General features: G+C 49.6%; 1 protein-coding gene and 1 long non-coding RNA gene across 2 annotated transcripts in view; one reads left to right on the top strand and one right to left on the bottom strand.

Moving 5' to 3' along the window:
* FAM117B (family with sequence similarity 117 member B) overlaps window positions 1-7,845 on the bottom strand; it is a 92,423-nt gene extending 84,578 nt beyond the window's left edge. Inside the window, exon 1 of the mRNA XM_077829740.1 lies at window positions 7,077-7,845. Within this exon, the coding sequence (XP_077685866.1) occupies window positions 7,077-7,845 (769 nt within the window). The remainder of the gene's footprint in view (window positions 1-7,076) is intronic.
* A 155-nt stretch (window positions 7,846-8,000) lies between these two features.
* The window catches only part of LOC144272206 (uncharacterized), a 32,376-nt gene continuing 26,017 nt past the window's right edge, over window positions 8,001-14,359 (top strand). The window contains exon 1 of the long non-coding RNA XR_013347508.1: window positions 8,001-8,179. This is a non-coding gene — a long non-coding RNA (uncharacterized LOC144272206). The remainder of the gene's footprint in view (window positions 8,180-14,359) is intronic.

Here is a 14,359-nt window from a genome sequence, read left to right as displayed (position 1 = left end):
TACCGGATAACAAAGCTTTTACTATACAAGAAAAAAGGAAGTTATAGGCCTCAAAAAAATCAAGGTAGGGTTAGCTCTCCTACTTGTAATTTTAATCACCTTTGGGTGGATACCTACTGCTCCCTCCATCTAACTACTGAAAAGTAGCAGCAAACAATAGAAATATATGCTCCAGGCAAGGGGAAAAAACTTCCAGAGAACTGTATGTATTCATCTTCAAAAGCAGTGTAATAATTATTTAAACTATAGGAATATTCCCTCTGTCTACTTGGTAAAGTGACCAAATTAGTCGGTCAAACCTGGGTGTGTCACTTGTAGGAGCAACTTCTAATCTTCCCATTGGATGAAGCTGTGAAGGTGGTGTATGGTGCAAAGGAACCATAAGTCTACTTGTGCTACCATAATCCCTATTTACTTACAACTGGCTCCTCAGCAGTCTGAAGAAGCTTATTTCCACAACTTTTTTCTTCGAGAAGTGAAACAAGAGTGAGGTTGGGTCAAGAATGATCCTAAAGAGAAGTTTGTGACATGAAATCAGGGAACTCTTCTGGCAATTCATGATGAAACCATGAAGATATAATACCAGCATTGCACTACACTTAAGGACCGCTACAACCTTGTAAAAAGTAAGACTTCACTATCATCTAGATAGTAGTGTACCTGGATGCTTTCCTTTCTCTGTCTGGCTATCAAAAATGACCACTAAGTTCATAAACACCTGTGATGGTGTACAAATCCCACACTCGGGAACAACGGGTTAAGGAGTAGCTCTGGTCACAGGAGACTCCACCCAGCCACACATGCTGGGTGTGCTCTAAACGGGTGTGTATCTTAAAAGGACGCAGCACAGCTCAGTCATGGCAGTTTGCGCAAGGGAGCAGACCTGCAGTGGCAGCTCTACGGGCATCCAACAGGAATCTCATATTGCCGTGAAGCCAACCTCAACTCAGAACTACTAGTCACTACAGAAGAGATGGGGAGCTGCTGCTCCTAAGTGGGGAAGGCAATCTCTTGACCTCCTTCTTGGGGAAGAGGGTACTGTGCAGACCGTAAGCCAGGCTTTCACTTTGCCTCTGGAGAGGCCAGGATATGATAGAAGTAACCCAGGGAGTAAACTGGGTGATACCGTAGCCCAGATCACACACCTGAACGGCTTGCCTCAGGGCCCTGGGATGGAACCCAGAGGAGTGGGAGGACTCAGGTTCCCATTCCACCAACTCCCCGGACTTGAAACACTATGTACTACTGCCAGCCCCCTGTACCTGACCCACTAGGTGGTATTGCTGACCACAGTTCTTAACAATAGGGAACATGGTCTAAGGAGATGATTCCCCACCAAAACACCCAAGAAGCAGATACCAACCCAAAAGGCATTGCTCGCAACTGGCTTGCGAACCACAGGAAGCATTAGTGGTGTGAACATGCAGTTGACTTCTTTTAGATTGGTAGAATACACATGCATGCACATCCCTGAACAAGCGGAGTTATTTCCAGATTAATGAGCTGCATCCTCAAGGTGTCTTGCAAATAGGGCTTGAAGAAGCAAAGCTAATCAGAAGTGTTAAAAAAAGGTTCTGGAAGGGGCCAGAAGGGGAGACTAGAGAGAGACTTTTCCGAGTCAAATAGGCTGTTCAAATAATTTAAAGCTGGGGTGATCAGTCAGTGAACACTTGGAGAAACTGAGTGGTTTTAAACTAGGAGTCCCTGTTTGGAGAAATCCGAAGATGTGGATGGGAGGCAAAAAGAAGTAACATGCCCAGAAGTGGGTCCTCCCTGGGACATTTTTGGCAAAAGGATACTCTAATCTCTAGTGACAGTTTGGAAGCCAACGTTCCCCAATAGCACACATTTTCTCCCCACTTCTAGTACTAACAGCCAAATCAGTTAGAAGATATAATTGAGGGGCACTGTCTCAACGGGGAGAGATAAGTTACTAGAATACTGAATAGTGAGAACTTGTTCCTAGATCATTAATTTGGCCCCAAATTAGAATGTCACTTGTTGACATTGCACCCCATTGATCTTACTTCTGGGTCCGGCTACACCATTGCAATTGCTTAGAAATGCTGTGAAAACAGCTCCTGTATTAAGAACATCCACAGCCTCCCTTTGCTGTTCCAGAAAAGAACTCTCTCCCCCTACCAGACTGCTGCTAAGCATAGAGGAATGGAAGATAAAGGGGAAAAAACAACAACAACAGAAGGCACTAATAAGAGCTCTGAGACGAACCTCTCTGCCTTCCCAAAAGCAGCGTATGTCAATGGTTAGGACAGTGGAAAATCATCTCGTGCTTATTCTACTAAACTTGGCCATTTTTCGTTAAACCTTCTTCACCCAACTTTCAGTTGGCTCCTCTTTCTGTTTGTCTATTTCTGTGTGCTTTCTGGAACAGAGATGGTCTTACCTGTTATTTGTTTTTACAGTGACTAGCACAACAAAAAACATGTTCCTTTGTGGGAGTTCCTAGATCGCACTATAACACAGGTTACTCTGAATAATAATACACGGTTCTGACAGGGCAAAGGGAGCTAGCAGCTCTATCAAACATAAAAATCCAAGAAAGGGGACACTGTGAAGGAGACAAGAGAGTGGTAATAAAGTGAACAAATTAATCAGTATCTAGACTGAGGGAGCTGGAGAAAGACATTTCTTGTCCTCAGTGAAAGCAGCAGGGAAAAAAATATATGGAAAAAGTACACCCTGTTGCAGTTAATTCACCATTAAGGTAACAAAATCTTTGTTGGTGCACTGGTACTTTGTTCATACTATTTAAGAATAAGAGTCCTGGAGCCAAGATCTATTGAACTCTCACCTAAACAAACATGAAAATCAAGAAACCAATCACATGTGGCTAAAATATATTATATTATATATTTTATACAGCTACTAACTAGGCTACTAGCGGACATAATTACAAAGAGCCATTCTCACGAGAAGGAAAAATTATCTATCTGGTGCCTAATACATTTCTGATCTCTGAAGCATTTAATCAAAGGCTGGTGACCAGTATCTGAAGGTTTTTTCCAAAGAGTGATGCCAACACTTAGCCTCCAGTCAAACTGGAGCACAGAAAAAGGCTTAACACCAAGAAGAGAGTAAAAGCTGATGGACCTCAACTTCTTCTGAGTTTACAAGTCAGATACATAGGAAGAACTAGACAGCGGTCACTAAGAAAAAAAAATCGAACAGCAAATCAAGTTAAATGTCAATCCTTATCTAAGTCCTAACTCAGTTCAAAATCCCTAAGCTACAAATCAAGACAGCTAGTGGTATTTCTAAGCTTTGAATATCAGTCCTAGTCAAACACTGAGTCAAGCAGATTGTAGCAAACTTACCCATTCAAAATTTCTCATCAGCTGCTTGCTAGAAAGATCAGACCTTTTAGTAGAAAATTGCACAAAGGTTATGAAGTAGCATCTCAATTTAGAAGCAGATATATTTTGACTAACCCCAAGGCACATTTTAACCTCCAAAACTTGTGGTTACAATCGTGGGTGCAATAGTTTAAGCCATCATTAACCGGTTCCAAAAGCTAGAAAGCTGAGATTACTATTGAGCAGTAGGTTAACTAAACATCACCACGAAGTAGTTTGCAGGTCTCTAGCTCAAATTTTATTAGTAAAACCAGTAAACAATACTCCATGTTTTCCCCCTACACAAGGGGAAAAATAATCTAGTCAACTCATTGTAACTACCAACAATATATAAAGTAATGGACCACTCAGTATAAACAGTAATAACTATAATAAAAAACGAGCTTGGTTTCATAATTCCCAGTCAACACAAAAGCTGCTGTTTAAAATATTTAGACACTTGCTACTGGTTAAAAGCATGTTATGGTACAAAGCGTTTCCACATCCTGATAGAGAACAGGTAGTTCCTTTATATATTTAAGATATGTTTGCACAAATATGTACAATTAGTGACCAAGTTATTGGTATGTTTCCAGACCTTGATTCTTATGTAAACAAAATAAATTAGCCAGATAGACAGCAAAGTTTATCAGTTTTCTAGACTAGGGAACTGAAGACTGCAGACAGGACTGTGGTTCTGTCTAATGGTCTGATAAAGGACTGTACACTGCCACCTGAAACACAGGTTCAGAAGCAATCTTGTATATCTCCCCTGGCCAGATAAGAGAAACATTGAACAAAATGAGACTTTCAGTCTGGGGGAGGTGAAAGAATTGAAAATTACAACTATTGAGAAACGAATTCTATAGTGTGGATCAGCACAAGCAACTTCATGAGACAGTAACAACTTCAGTAGCCATAACTTGTTGCATGCTTCACAGTCTTGTAGGGAAAAATAATTGTAAATACTCCCTCACACTTTTTCAGGCTGAGTTTTTTTACATTCAATTCAATAACACTTCTCTGCATCTGTAATGTGATAACTTTTGAACACCACATCCAATTAATTCCAAGATCACAGGGAATATTCTAGGCATCAATGGCCAGACTCTACTGATTTTATTTGGGGCAGAGGGGTGGTGGTCAGAAAATGGGAAGAGCGAAAACAGGGACACATGAAGGCCCTGCTGGCTTATTAGCATAGCCAGAGCCTCAAGCATCTTTGCAATGGTCTATAAATCATTCAAAACTACATTCACGGCACCCATTAATGTCTCCCATAATCTCCCCCTGCCAGGAGTTGTGTGTCCCTCCATTCCCCCTGCTCCCATACCAGGATCCCCCATTCTCTTCCCAATACCAGCACCTCTGTTTACACGGTCATTCCCACTCCCCCCCATTGCCCTCGATGACAGGGGCTCTGTATCCCTCCTTCTGAGGTCCCTCCAACTTCCCCCAACAAGGAGATGGGAAGTTGCGGGGGGGGGGGGGGGGGGGGCAGGTATGGGAGAGAAGCATAAAGGAGCTTGTGGGGGGGGGGGAATGCAGGGATGCAAAGAGCCCTTGGTATATATAATAAGTTCAGCCTACACAAACTAAACTATGAGGAACGCTCCCACATACAAACTATTTAAGCCAAAACAAAACTGAATATGCAAGCATCTAGTACCATCTTCAGCTTCTACATATCCCTTAAGTTTTCGTTTCCTAGGAAATGTATTTTAATTATCTACAAAATTTACTAATAGTAGCATGTGCTGTTCCCAAAATGCTTCATTATATTGAAAGTTTGTCATCACTCCCCTGCACACACATCATTCTGCAGGGTTGACACTGGTGGCAGTTAGTGAGAGAGGCACTGCACAGGCATTTAAAACATTTTGAGTAGCCTAAAATTAATACTTCAATTATCTCCTCCTGATCACAGACTCATGGGCAGCAGCACTATGATGGAAATCAAGGAGTTTTCACTGTTCCCTTTGTATGGTCCCAGTGCAATCTTAGAATCCAGAGAACTGTTTGCAAGTATCACTCAGCTCATAGGTCTGAATTGGGACGAGTAATCTACAGCAGTGGTTCAAAACTGTTTTTTACTCAAGGACCCCTAAACTTAAATCGATAAACCAGAAAACCGCCAATCAGAGGCGATACATGGGGCAGTGGGGGCACACAGAGTCATGTGCCGCTGCCCCCCCAGATTTCTACCTTCCTTTTGGCCCTGCTCCCTGAACTGCTGATGTAGTAGTATGGCAGAGCAGTGGTATATCTCCTTGGCTAGCTGCTGCCTGCTTATGGAGTCATTGTCGGGACGCAACCCCTTCTGATGGCAGGGGGAGGTGCCTCTTCTGCAGTGACGCTGCAATTTTTGGTTGCATCCGCCCCCCAACCCAGAAAGGCTGGGTGGCCCATTGACATGCGTCAGGGGGTGGAGATAGTGGGGCTCAAGCTCAGTCCTTGGTGGACTCCCTGAAACCTGCTCAGGGACCCCAGGGGGCCCTGGACTCCTGTTTGGGAGCCAATGTTCTACAGAAGGGCTGAGTATTTTATCTCATTTTCTTCTCCCTCTATGCTTTTTGCTTTCTGTAAATACTAAGAACGGCGTAAAAAAATACTGCCACTCTGTAACTGAAAGATGATAGAACTAGCAAGTGAAAAGAGTAATAGTGGCATCAGCCATTCACTACATAAACATTACAGCAAGCCAATAAGTGAAGTTAAACTAGTCCTGAAGTCAGACAAGTCTGAGCGCATCCCTATGCTTTCCTCACCCTCCCAAACCTCCTCTGCCCTCCAGAAATACACAGCACTTGTTCTTACACAGCACTTTAAGTACGTAAATTGCTGTTCAAGAAGTTAATCATGTCCCCCTCTGCCACCAAAGCAAAAATCATTACTCCCAAATTACAGACAGACATCACTTTGTCTGATTCTCAAGTGACTTGCTCAAAGACACTTAAGTCAGGGGAGGAACCAGGCATAGAACACAGAATGTCCTGAGTTTCAAGCCCACACTAAACAATACTTTCCTCTGCAGCAAGTGATATAATGAGGAGCTGGAACATCCAAGGATATGTCTACACGGCAAGTAAAAATCTGTGGCTGGCTCACGCCAGCTGACTCCTTTGAGGGGTCCCAGGCTCCAGCCCAAGCTCAAACAACTACACCATAATAAACAGCACCTTAGCCCAAGCCCTGCAAGCCTGAGTTAGCTGGTATGGGCCAGATGCAGGTTTTTAATTGCGGTGTATAACATACCCTGACAGAAAAAGTTTCCACTACCACCTTGGATGCAGTGGCACTTCACCACTCAGTGCAGCCACATTGGGCCAAGCACTGCCATCACCCCCAGAGGCTGCATCTCCTACCCACCCTAACCACACAGACTGAGCCACCACAACCCACATTTCCATTGCCCCACACGGACCACTCCCTACCACTTGGGGGCCCCAGCCACCATCACCGCCATGACCCGTGTTTCCAATGCCCAAGCCAACCACCCCTTTCCACCTGACAGGGTCCCCAGCCACCATTCCCCCCCTCCCCTTGCTACCACTGTGCCCACCCGCAGACATAGGGCCTTCCTGCCACCCCCTGTCATGCAGCGCCCCGCTGTCACACCATCATCCCGCAGACGAAGGGGGTCAGCAAGGCTGCCAAGAGAGGAAAGGCTGCGCCCCAGGGCCTCCTCACTAGGGTCTCCATTGCCCCCCGGCCCTCACTCACCTTTGCAGACAGGGGAGCTGGGGCTCTTCCTCTCCGGGGAGCTCCTGCCCTGCTCTGGGGAGCGCCGCCGCTGGCGATGCCGGACCCTGCCAGCCGAGGCACTGGCACTGCCCTCCGGCAAGGGCGGGGCGGGGGAGGCGCAGGGGGAGAGAACAGAGCTTGGCGGAGGAGGGGGTGGCGGGGGAGGAGGGGGCGGCAGTTGGTGAGGGCGCGGGGGGCTCCCACGCGCTCCCGCCCCGCCGGCGCGCGTGGGGCTGCCACGCGAGGAGGCAGAGGCGGCGGGACCGCTGCCGCCCCCTCCCCCGGGCGTCTGCGTGGCCACCGCGGGGCCGGCGCGCGCGCTGCCGCCGCCGCCGTTCGGGGGCGCTGCGCGCGTGGGGCTGGTGCTGCGCGAGGCAGGCGCCGCGCGTGAGAGACCCCCGCCTGCGGCGCTCGCGGCGCCGCCGCCGCTCCTCGTGGGGCTGCCATGTTGCTGCTGCTGCTGCTTGAGCTGGAAGGGCACCGTGGCTCGCATGGGCTGCAGGCGGCTGCCCGCTCCCCCGCCTGCCGCCACGGCTGCCCCTCCTCCCGCCAAGGAGGTAGCAGGCGTGGGGGAGCCATTGCGCCTCACGCGCTGATGGGACATTGCGTGTCCAGCTCCAGGAAGCGGGGCGTCGGGAGAGACCGCGGACGGCTCCTCAAGGGGGTGTAAACACCTCGCACCCCCCCTCCCCGAGCGCAAGGCCCCTCGCGCTGCCAACAGCCGACCCGCCTGCTCCGTGTGCCTCATCAACAATAGTGCCCCGGACGCCCGCACCGCCCTCCGCCGCCTGCCATTGGACACGCCTCAGCCCCGCTCGCGCCGCTACAGCGTCCTGATTGGCTACGGGGCGCGCTCCTGAGTGGCCGGGTGCGGGCTCTTAAAGCGGCACTACGGAAGGTACATATGCGCGTGCCCTAACCCCTTGTCCGCGCCACCGGCCCAGTCCGCCTCACGTTGTAGCCCACCCCATCTCCTCACCTGGGCGCTTGTCTCCCTCGACGCCCTCCACTCTTCTATTCCGCCCCACACGCCCCTCACCTCGGCCTCAGTCCAGCAGGTGCTAGCAGCAGCAGGTGGCCAGGTAAGTTATGGTTATAAATCTCTATACGGCCCGTGTGCTCTCTGTACACTCACAACCATCGCTCACACCCCCCGCACTGGCCCCACACATTCACCAAAAGGCATTTGTCACCCACCACAACAAGTAAGTGTGTAGTTTCTAGACCAGGGGTGGGCAAACTTTCTGCTTTGAGGGCCACATTGCGGGTTGTGAAACTGTATGGAGGGCTGGGAAGGCTGTGCCTCCCCAAACAGCCCGGCCCCCACCCCCTATCTGCCACTTCCTGCTCTCCTCAGAATTCCTGACCCATCCAACCCATCTCCCTGCTCCTTTTCCCCTGACTGCCCCCTCCCAGGACCCCCACCAATGCCTGCCCCCCTGGGACCCCACCCCCATCCAACCCCTCTGCTCCCTGTCCCTTGACTGCCCCAACCCATATCCACACCCCCAACAGGTCCCCCAGGACTCCCACACCTGTCCAACCCCCCCCCCCCCCCCGTTCCCCATCCGCCCCGTCCAACTACCCACTGCTCCTTGTCTGCCCCCAGGACTCCCACTGCTATCAAACCGCTCCCAGTCCCCCGCCTGCCCTCCTTGAACCTCTGTTCCATCCAACTGCTCCCTGCCCCTTATCCAGCCCCCACACGCCGTGTCCTCTTCCCATGCCGCTCAGAGAGGCAGGACTAGCAGCCATGCCGCTGCACTTCCTGGCGTCAACCAGCCACGCTGCCCAGAGTGCTGGTGGCACAGTGAGCTGAGGCTGCGGGGAGGGGGGCTAGCCTCCCTGGCCAGGAGCTCAAGGTCCAGGCTGGGCCGGATGGTCCCATGGGCCATAGTTTGCCCACCTCTGTTCTAGACCAAGCCATTTTAGAGCTATGAGTTACAGAAGTGGCCTGTAAAAATGAGTTAGGGATGTAAATCCAAGTAGTGGTGTGGCATACCACTCTTTGAACAGATCTTTGATTTAGATCACATATGTGCACATGTAATTTTTTGCATCAGTTACACAACTCACTCATTCTATCTAACAAAATCTGTCTAAAATTCAAGCTAAGGTAGATAGCTGGCCCCCATCACCATAATGACTCAGGGTTCTTTAGTGTATTTCTGCTTGGAGCCACCCTGCCCACCCCAGGCCAGGGACTACTATCATTCCTATTTTACAGATGAGAAATTAGGGCACACAGAGACCAAGTGAGGTGTGTCCAAAGTCAGAAAAGAAGTCAGAAGATGAATAGGGAATTGAACCTAGGTCTTCAAGAATTGTTATCAAGCTGTCCTAAGTGTCTTTCATTAGGTATAGGACTACCCAATTAATTGTTGTTAGTCCTAAATGCAGTAAATCAGTAATGATGAAGTGAGCTGTAGCTCACGAAAGCTCATGCTCAAATAAATTGGTTAGTCTCTAAGGTGCCACAAGGACTCCTTTTCTTTTTGCGAGTGCAGACTAACACGGCTGTTACTCTGAAATGAGAGCACAGTTACTCAACACCAAAGTTTAGACCATCACTCTGGCTATTTGTCTTTACTGATGCGGATATCTGGGAGACTTTTGGATACTGCTAATACTTTTTGTGTAAACTTTTCAGTATTAGTTATCTGATAGATTCCTATTTCATATCCCTGCAATAAAACCTGTAAAAATAACTTGTTAACTGCCTTATAGTTCATATGTTCAGATTATTTGGGAAAAGCTCCTCAACTTTAAACCATGACAAAACTGATACATGAACCTCTCTTACCATAGCTCCCTACCTACCACAACTGGCAAAATAGCCTTCCTTCTCTGTTACTGAAAATAACTTTCTACATTTGAAACTCACTTCAGTAATGGCTTGCAAACACGATATTGCTATTGAATATTATCAGTGTGATTACCTATTTATAATCACATTATCAAGTAAACGTTAAATTGTACCTCATAAATTATTAGTAATATATTGTTACTGTGCTTAGCCTTGCTCTATTAGTATACATTATCTTGTTTGTGTTAAGTGTTTTTAAAAATACTTTAATTAAAATATTATGGAAAAATATTCTGATAGAAACAATCCTTATACATCTTTGTGCTAATGCCAAATATTCAGGTAAATGGTTGTGGGCATGAACTCAGGAAGGCCTTAAGACTAAACTAATTTAGGTGAAACTATTTTACACACTAAATGTGTGAAAGACTGGTAACCGGCACAATTTGTCATTTTAACTGAGGAGCACTATCTCCTCATGGTTGCTCCATGTATGATATTATTTGTCACTGGCTGCCAGGATTGCTCAGTGAATGTCCTTGAGCAATAACAGACAATCTTCACTATTTACCACCTTTCTCCAGTGCTAGAAATTAAATGCAAAAAGTTAATGCAATAAATTAGCTACGCATAGGTCAGGAAATTCAGTAGTAAAGATCTGTACAGCAGTGTTAACTTAGCCACATTACATTTGTGACAGTACATTTTACTTGAGTTTTCTGCCCATCTCAGATACTCCTTTAATTGTTTGGGCAAATCACTTGTCCAAAATTTGCAAACTTGAGTGCCTAAAGTTGAGTACCTACAAAGGCGACGCCTGGGAGGCTCAAGAAGGGTCACATACTCCTCCCCAGCCTCCTCCCGCACACTGAACCCCTAATTTCTTCCCCACCCTGGAACCCCAACCCCCTGCCTGAGCCTGGAGCCCCCTCTCATACTCGAAACCGCATGGCTCCATCTCCCAGCCCAGAGTCTCCTGCACCTGAAAAAACTGTTACTCACCTTCTCATAACTGTTGTTCTTCAAGATGTGTTCATGTTAGGTGTGCGTGTGCTGCGTGCATGACAGTTGGAAGATTTTTTTCCCCTAACAGTATCAGAAGGGTCGGCCTGGGCACCCCCTGGAGTCGTGCCCTCATGGCGCTCAATATAGTACCCTGCCGACCTGACCTCCCTTCAGTTCCTTCTTGTCAGCTACTCTGACAGTGGGGCAGAAGGGTGGGTATTGGAATGGACATGAACATTACAACTCAAAGAAATGTTTTTTTTCCTTCTTCTAGTGCTTGTTCATGTCAATTCCAATCAGGTGACTCCCAAAACTAAGTTACGGGGGTGGGGTCGGAGTTGTCCACTGATAGGACAACTGCTCTACCAAAGGCCACATTGTTTCTGGCCTGCTGGGTGATCGCATAGTGCGTGGTGAAAGTGTGTATGGAGGACATTGCTTCTCTGCATATTTCCTGGGTGAAAACCTGCGCCCTGGTGGAGTGAGCTGAGGGGAAAGCACCTCTGCCAGTTTGCAACACTTTTGGATCCACGATGTGATCCATGACGAAATTCGTTGAGAAGAGACTGGAAGACCTTTCATTCTGTCTGCTACAGCCATGAAAGGTTGTATAGACTTTTGGAACAGCTTTGTTTTCTCAATGTAAAAGTCTGGATGTCTGCAGACATCCAATGAGTGAAGTCTCTGCTCCCCGCCGCTTGAGTGTGGCTTAGGATAGAACACTGGGAGGAAGATGTCCTGGTTCATGTGGAAATGGGAGACAACCTTCGGGAGGAAAGCTGGGTGTGGCGTGAGCTGAGCCTTGTCCTTATAGAACACAGTGTAAGGAGGCTCTGATGTTAGGGCCTTGAGCTCAGACACCCTCCTGGCTGAGGTTATCGCTACCAGAAATGCGGCCTTGTATGAGAGGTAGAGCAGGGAAAATGTTGCTAGTTGTTCGAAGGGCAGTCGCATGAGCCTGGAAAGGACAAGGTTGAGGTCCCAGGGCAGGACTGGCTGTCGAACTTGCAGATATAGCCTGTCGAGACCTTTGAGGAAACTGCTGACCATAGGGTTGGTGAAGAGGATTGGTCCTCCGTGCCTGAATGGAAGGCAGAGATGGCGGGCAAGTGAAGCCTTATTGATAACATGGACAGCCCCTGCTGCTTGAGACGGAGAAGGTAGTCCAATATGAGTGGAATAGAGGTGAGCATCAGGGATGAACGGTGCTGTGCTGACCAGATTGAGAATCTCTTCCAGTTGGCAAGGTACGTGGCCCTGGTGGAGGGTTTCCTACTGCCAAAGAGGACTTGTCTAACCTGGTTCAAACAAGAAAGCTCCACCAGATTTAGCCATGGAGCTTCCATGCCGTGAGGTGCAATAACTTAAGGTTTGGGTGCTGGAGACAGCCATGATCCTGAGTTATTAAGTCAGGGAAGAGCAGCAATGTGACTGGGGCTTCCACGGACATTTCCAGGAGAGATGTGTATCAGTGTTGCTGTGGCTATCAATATTACCACCACTTGATCCCTCCATATCATCAGGAGCACCTTGTGAATGAGAGGGGTATGTGGGAACATGTATAGGAGACAGCCTCCCAGGGCCATCCCTACCAATTATGGTGCCCGAGCACCTGCTTTTCTCTCCCCCACACACCCCAGGTTCTGGGCTGCACTCAAGGCCTGCGGGGCTGGGGAGGCAGGAGCTGTGGGGGGCCACTTTGGGGGGCCCACAGGCCCAGAGGATTAGTGGGGGGGGCCAGGAGCAGAACGACCCAGCTCACTTCGCTCCTCCCACCCCAGCTGTGTCGCTCAGGGAATGGGGTTTGGGGGAAGGGGTTCCCCCCTCACTCACCGGCAGCAGTGGGAAGCGGCACAAACCGGCCCCAGCGTGCTCTACTCCGCCAGCTCCCAGCCACATCGCTACGGTTCCCGCCACCAGTGAGTGTGTGGGGATGGTCCTTTCCCCAACCCCTCCCCCCGGCAACGCAGTTGGGAGCCAGCAGAGTAGAGCAGGCTGGGGCTGAGTTGCTCTGCTTCCCGCCGCCGCTGGTGAGTGCGGGGTCGCTGGGGGAAGAGTGGAATGGGGGTGGGCTGGGGACGGAGCAAGGGGGAGAAGGCTAAGAGGTGGGGCGGAGAGAGTTGTCTGGGGCCCCACAGCCCCCCAGGAATGGTCGTGCCCCTTGCAGTGGGTGCAGCCTGTGGGGGGGAGTGGCCAAGGGATAGGGCTGGTCGCTGGAGCTGGTGCTGCCGCATATGCAGCACACAGCTGCCTAAGGCACCATGAAATTTGGTGCCCCAAATTTCATGGTGCCCCAAATTTCATGGTGCCCTATGCAGCTGCGTATTCTGTGTCTGCCTAGGGACAGCCCTACGGCATAGGCACCAACTCTGTGGGTGCTCAAGGGCAGGAGCACGCAGGGGGAAAAATTAGTAGGTGTTCTGCACCCACTGGCAGCCAAGCTCCCCTCATGCCCCGCCCCACCTCCTCATCCTCCCCTTCCCCCCCACCCCAAGTGCACAGTGTCCCCGCTCCTCCACCTATCTCCCAGCATTTCCCACCTGGCCGCTTCCGCCATTAACAAGCTCCGGGAGGGAGGGGGGAGGAGCGGGAATGTGGCATGCTCAGGGGAGGAGGTGGAGATTTGTGGAAGGAGTTGGAATAGGGGCGGGGCAGGGGTGGAAAGAGGTGGAGTCGGGGGCAGGGAGGGGTGTCGAGCACCCAGGGGAAAACAGGCAAGTTGGCGCCTATGCCCTGAGGCGTCCCCAGGGAAGGAGGAATGCATCTGCTATGGAGCCCAGGCTGTGATTCAGGAAGGAGCAGAACTGCTGACACTTCCTGTTGTGCTGTGTGGCAAAGAGGTCTAGCTGGGGAAAGCCCCACTGATGGAAAATGGAGTTCACAACGTCCGCTCGTGAAGCGACCTGCTGAGATAGTCTGTTAACTTGTTCTGTACCCCAGGGAGGTACGATGCTTGCAGGTGTATTGACTGCTCTATATAAAAGTCCAGCAACATGAGGGCTTCCTGACAAAGGGGAGAGGAGTGTGCACCCGCCCCCGTTTGTTGATATAAAACATCGCCGTGGTGTTGTCTGTCATCACGGATACACATCTCCCACTTAAGTGGGCTCAGAAAGTCTGACATGCCAGGCATACCACTCTCAGCTCTCTGACACTGATGTGGAGAGCAAGCACTGCCTAAGACCAGAGGCCTTGTGTCCTGAGGTCTCCCAGGTGCGCCTGCCAGCCCGTGTCTGCTGCACACATAACCAACAAGAGCGTCGTCTGGGGGCTGACTAAGGGGACCCCTGCGTACACTAGCTGTGGATTGAGCCACCACAGAAGGGAGTTGAGGACCGGGCGAGGCAAAGTCACGACCCTGTCCAAACTGTCCCCAACCCAGCCAATACACTGAGGATAGCCATGATTGGAGCAGCCAGAGTCTGAGCTTGGCGTGTTGCACCACATAGGT

Source organism: Eretmochelys imbricata, chromosome 11, assembly GCF_965152235.1.
Source record: "Eretmochelys imbricata isolate rEreImb1 chromosome 11, rEreImb1.hap1, whole genome shotgun sequence".
Lineage (NCBI taxonomy): Eukaryota > Metazoa > Chordata > Testudines > Cheloniidae > Eretmochelys > Eretmochelys imbricata.
This window is presented reverse-complemented; position numbering and strand designations above follow the sequence as displayed.